The 5,683-nt window shown below is 42.6% G+C and overlaps 1 protein-coding gene across 1 annotated transcript; it reads left to right on the plus strand.

Moving 5' to 3' along the window:
- Window positions 1–212: 212 nt before the first annotated feature.
- LOC111411533 lies at window positions 213–4,692 on the plus strand. The gene is made up of 4 exons (XM_023042053.1): window positions 213–455; window positions 1,960–2,322; window positions 2,409–4,001; window positions 4,075–4,692. Exons 1-4 carry the CDS (start codon window positions 213–215, stop codon window positions 4,690–4,692), a joined length of 2,817 nt encoding a protein of 938 aa, XP_022897821.1.
- The last annotated feature ends 991 nt before the right edge of the window (window positions 4,693–5,683 follow it).

The following is a 5,683-nucleotide window of genomic DNA, read 5'->3' on the forward strand; positions in this document are numbered from 1 at the left end:
GAGCTTCTTACCCGAGGAGAGAAGTACATAAATATAGAGGAAACACTGAACCCGAGGAAGGTTGGACCATCCCATGATAGGGTCGAGCATAAACGACCGCATGACCCAAGCCCCCGTCAAGAACCACCTCGGAGTAAACAGAGGCAGGAGGCTCCCCCAACGTCATTCGTTTAAATACATCGAAAACAAATATTTTGATAGAGATCAAGGACATGAAGGAGCTCAAATGGCCTGCAAGAATGAGGTCACCACCCCAGTCCAGGGACATGAGCAAATACTGTGAGTTCCATCGGGATCAAGGGCATACCACAGAAAACTGTAAAGCCCTGCAACGGGAGATTGAAGCCCTTATTAAAATGGGACTTCTAAGTTCCTACGTCGGTAATGATAAACGTCCGAAAAATGATGGTGGTAGGAAAAGAGCTTCGGAAGCAAAAAGGGATGGTCAACCCGCTGTTCGCTAAATATTTCTTTCGATTTAAATTACCGCAAGTGTACGGGTCGTGACAAGTAAAAAATGGACTTTAGAAGTCCGAGTATCGTCCCACAGAGAAAGAGTAGTTCAATTTTACTTATTTTAGCCTTAATCGAAACTAATTGAGTTGAAATGAATTTTGGAATCAAAAACCCTAATTTTGGGAGAAATCCCCAAATTGAAAAACCCTAATTTCAAATCAAACCCTAATTACTTAAATTCACTTAACTAATAACTCAATTACGAAATGTTATGAAAAATTAAATGAAATGTATTGTCAATTTAAGAAAGTCTATGTAAAACGAACGCACTAGGATCACGAATCCCCAAATAATTATTGATTAAACCCTAATTTCACAATTTTGATAATTCAATAAGAATGTGATAAATCAATGCTCCTAAATCTATTCAATACTCTCTCTCGAGATGTATTGAACCTATTCTCATAAATCATCAACCTATATCTCTATGATGGATGCAATTTTACAAGAACGCATATAATCGTTTTGTGAGCAATTAAAGATTTACATAGGGGTATATTTCTATCCCCTATCGGACCCTATGATGAATTATATATGTCGAGTCTAATCTAATTTTCTCAAATTCAGAATTAAACCACCAAATTCACACAAATCAAGTGCACATTAATTGTGAAAATAAATAAACCAATATAATCCATTCAAATATCCATCAAACTAATAATTCAAAATCATGAAATAGCAAGTTTAATAAAAATTACATGGTTCATCGATCACCTAGTTGCAAAAATCTAGCCTATCGTGATAAAAATAATGAAAACTAACAAAATATGAATAAAATACATCACCGGGTTATCAAAGATTGAAGAAATCTCGTAAATCTCGCATCAATTGCTTGTTCTTGCCTTCAATTCCACTCCAAGATGAATGTTTTTGCCTCCCAAGTCGTTCGTACCGCTTCTGGACGTCTTGTTGCTATTTAAACCCGTCCAAATCAGGTTACCAAAGGAGTTGCAATCATATAAAGAAAGTGCAAAATTCAGGAAAATTTATACCTATGCGACTGCATAGGCATAACCTATGCGACCGCATAGGTTTAAGAAAAACGCCCTTTTTAATCCCTGGTGGTTCACTCGCCGTCTCATAGCTTTTATACTATGCGACCGCATAGTAGAGCTACTTTCTTGTTTGAGTCATTTTGGTCCTCAATTTTCATTCCTTCACTCCTTGACCTCGTCTCTTGTTCCTAGTTGCTCCAATGTTCCCTTATAACTTCCAATTGGTGCTTAGCTTGATCAATTGCTTGATATGTTTATCGGGTCAACTTTCAGACAATTGCAATTTGGTCCCTGAATATTCATTTTGCTCCAATTTGGTCCTTTTCGGTTCTTTTCTCCTGAATTCCACTATTTCCATAAAATTTCCTACATTGCATGAATTTGACAAAGTTAAGTAACAATTCAATCATTTTACTTGTATTTAAATCATGTTTGTGATGTAAATAAGTGTGCAAAAACACACTTATCACCCGCTGCTGGAATCATCAACATCATTGTCGGGGGTATTGCATCAGGAGGAGATTCGAACACTGGGCGGAAGCAGTATGCCCGGCAATACATGACAACCTCAAAAGCACATCATGGTGACCTCGAGGACATAACATTTGGTATGAAGGATCTAGAGGGCGTATCTTTTCCTCATGATGATGCCCTAGTCATCTCTGCAATAGTAGCAAACTTTGAGGTAAAGAGGATCTTAATCGACAATGGGAGTGCCGCTAACATATTGTCACATGAAGCCTTCACAAAAATGGGAATCTCTCCCGAACAGTTGAAGACAGTGAAAACCCCCCTTCAAGGATTCAGAGGGGTATTATTATTCCGGAGGGAGTGGTCGAGCTGCCTCTTACCTTAGGCTCGGGTAAAGAACAGGTAACGGTGATTACATCTTTTTAGATTGTCCGATCATCCATGGCATACAACGTAATCCTGGGTAGACCATTGCTTAATAAGGTAAAAGCTATTGTGTCCACCTTCCACCTCGCCATGAAGTTCCCCACCAGTCATGGCGTCGGGGTAGTACGCGAAAACCAAGCTGCTGCCAGACAGTGCTATGTTACTTGTGTTCAGGAAATAAAGATGGACATCATGCAAGTCTCAGAAAAGGAGGAAGAGCTCGAGCATAGGGGGAGACTCGCTCCAGTGGAGGAGTTGCTGGAGATAGAGCTCAAGCAAGGAAAGAAAGTAACGGTTGGTCGAGATCTAAATACGGCCCTCATGACCGAACTTATTGACTGCTTATCTCGCAACATTGATGTCTTCGCATGGAAGGTGGAGGATATGCTTGGCATCGACCCCGAGGTTGTAGTACACAGGCTCAACACTAAGCCCGAGACTCATCCAGTTAAGCAAAGAAAGAGGCAGTTTGCACCGGAACGACGACGGGTCATAAAGGAAGAAATTAATAAATTGATCAGGGCTCAGTTCATCCGCGAGGTCAATTATCTTGACTGGCTCGCCAATGTCATCCTGGTAAAAAAGGCTTATGGTAAATGGAGAGTCTGCATCGATTTTACAGACCTCAATAAAGCATGCCCAAAAGACAGCTACCCCTTACCTCGAATCGACGATTTGGTGGATAGTACGTCGGGACACAAATTATACAGTTTTTTGGATGCATTCTCAGGTTACCATCAAATTCTTATGGCCGAGGAAGACCAAGAGAAGACATCATTCATGGCCGATTCTGCCATATATTGCTATAAGGTCATGCCGTTCGGTTTGAAAAATGCAGGAGCAACATATCAAAGACTTGTCAATAAAGTTTTTGCAGGAATGATCGGGAGAAATATTGAGGCCTACGTCGATGACATGGTTGTAAAGAGCAAACAAGTGGGCAACCATGTATTAGACCTTGAGGAGGTGTTCGCCACGCTGTGTAAGTATAGAATGAAGCTGAATCCGAAAAAATGCGCATTTGGCGTTGCCTCGGGAAAGTTCTTGGGTTTTATGATCACTCACAGGGAAATCGAAGCCAACCCAGACAAAATACGGGCGTTGGCATCAATGGAGCCACCTACAACCAAGAAGGATGTCCAAAAATTAACAGGCCGTGCTGCTGCCCTCAACAGGTTTATGTCCCGAGCAGCAGACAAATGCTTCCCCTTCTTCAAAGTCCTCAGGGGAAACCAAAATTTTGAATGGGATGAGGAATGTGAAAGGGCTTTTCACGAACTTAAGGAAACGCTGGCATCCCATCCTATCCTCACTAAACCCGAGCATGGTGATACTTTGTATTTATACTTGGCCGTATCCCAGAATGCAGTAAGCGGTGTGCTAGTGAAAGAAGTTAACAAAGCCCAGCAACCCATATACTATGTCAGTAAGGTCTTGCTCGATGCAGAGACCAGATATACTTTGGCAGAACAGCTTGCTCTTGCATTGGTTGTGGCAGCACGGAAGTTCAGACAATATTTTCAGTCTCACCCCATAGTTGTGCTCACTAATCAACCCCTTAAGCATATTACAAAAACCCAACGTTTCCGGCAGGTTACTAAAGTGGGCAATTGAACTAGGAGAATTTGACATCGAGTATAAATCCCGACCATCTATCAAGGCGTAGGCCTTGGCTAACTTTATTGTAGAACTCACCCCAAGGCCTCGGGGGCCAGGGGATAACTCAGACAATCATATTTCAGACACTTGGAACATCTTTGTTGATGGAGCATCCAATTCGTCAGGTTCCAGAGTCGGGGTTATCATCACGAGCCCTGACAAACTCGTGGATATTCAATGCGCACTCAGGTTTGAGTTTGAAGCTACCAACAACGAGGCCGAATATGAGGCCGTCATCATCGCCCTTGAGCTTGCCCGAAATCTTGAGCTCGAGCATATCAAAATTTTCAGCGATTCTCAGCTTGTGGTCGGCCAGATAGAAGATACGTTTGAAAGGAAGGAGGAGAAGATGAGTTTGTACTGTCTAAAAGTCCATGATCTCCAGCGACAATTCAAGAGTTGCGAAATCATAAAAATTCCTCGGGCTGATAATGGTAAAGCTGATGCATTATCTAGATTGGTATTCATGGGGATCGATGGGCTAGAGAGGATAGTCCACGTGAAATTGGTAATGGAGCCTAGTATCACTCAGGGAGTTGGAGTCATGGACATTGATCATGAGCCATCATGGATGGACCCAATTGCAGAGTTCATAAATAATGGAAATCTACCTGAGGACCCCTGATTGTCGAGGAGTATAAGATCTCGAGCATCTAGGTACTGCATGATTGGAGGAGTACTATTCCGAAGAAGTTTCACACTTCCATATCTCAGATGCCTTAAACCCTCAGAATCATCCCGAGCTCTAGCTGAAGTTCATGAAGGTCTATGTGGGAACCACCAAGGAGTTCGGGCCTTGGCCTTCAAGCTTATAAGGTATGGGTACTACTAGCCCACCATGAAGAAAGATGCCTTGGAATATGTCAGAAAATGCGACAAATGCCAGAGGTTTGCCAACATCATCCATTCTCCAGCTGAGGACCTCACAACCCTAACATGTTCGGCCCCTTTTGAACAGTGGGGAATTGATATCCTTGGGCCTTTTCCAGTGGCAAGTGGACAATTAAAATTCGTGGCAGTGGCAGTAGAATACTTCACGAAGTGGGCAGAAGCAGAACCTTTGGCAACAGTTTCGGAGCCTAAACTTAGAGCTTTTGTGTGAAAATCCATTGTTTGTAGGTTTGGGATACCAAAGGTCCTCATAACTGATAATGGACGACAATTTGATAATGCACAATTCAGAAGTTTTTGCACCAACCTAGGGATTGACCATCGACTCACATCAGTTTCGCACCCTCAGAGCAATGGCCTAGCCGAGGCACGAATCGAATTATATTGCAAGACCTCCAGACAAGACTCGGGGATGCCAAAGGTTCTTGGTCCAACGAGCTATCCTCATTACTCTGGACATATAGAACTTCACATAAAACTACGACAGGTGAAACCCCCTTCATGCTAGCATTTGGCATGGAGGCCACAATCCTAGTTGAAATCAGTTTTCCCAGCCTAAGGAGAATGATGCCCGACTCTGTGGAACGTACGACAGAACATTTGGACCTCCTTGAGGAGGTTCGCGAACAAGCAGCACTAAGAGTAGCCTCTTACCAAAGCAGGGTGGCAAGGCATTTTAATAACCAGGTCAGATCTTGGAAGTTCAGGGCTGGAGACCTCGTGCT

Source organism: Olea europaea, chromosome 15, assembly GCF_002742605.1.
Source record: "Olea europaea var. sylvestris chromosome 15, O_europaea_v1, whole genome shotgun sequence".
Lineage (NCBI taxonomy): Eukaryota > Viridiplantae > Streptophyta > Magnoliopsida > Lamiales > Oleaceae > Olea > Olea europaea.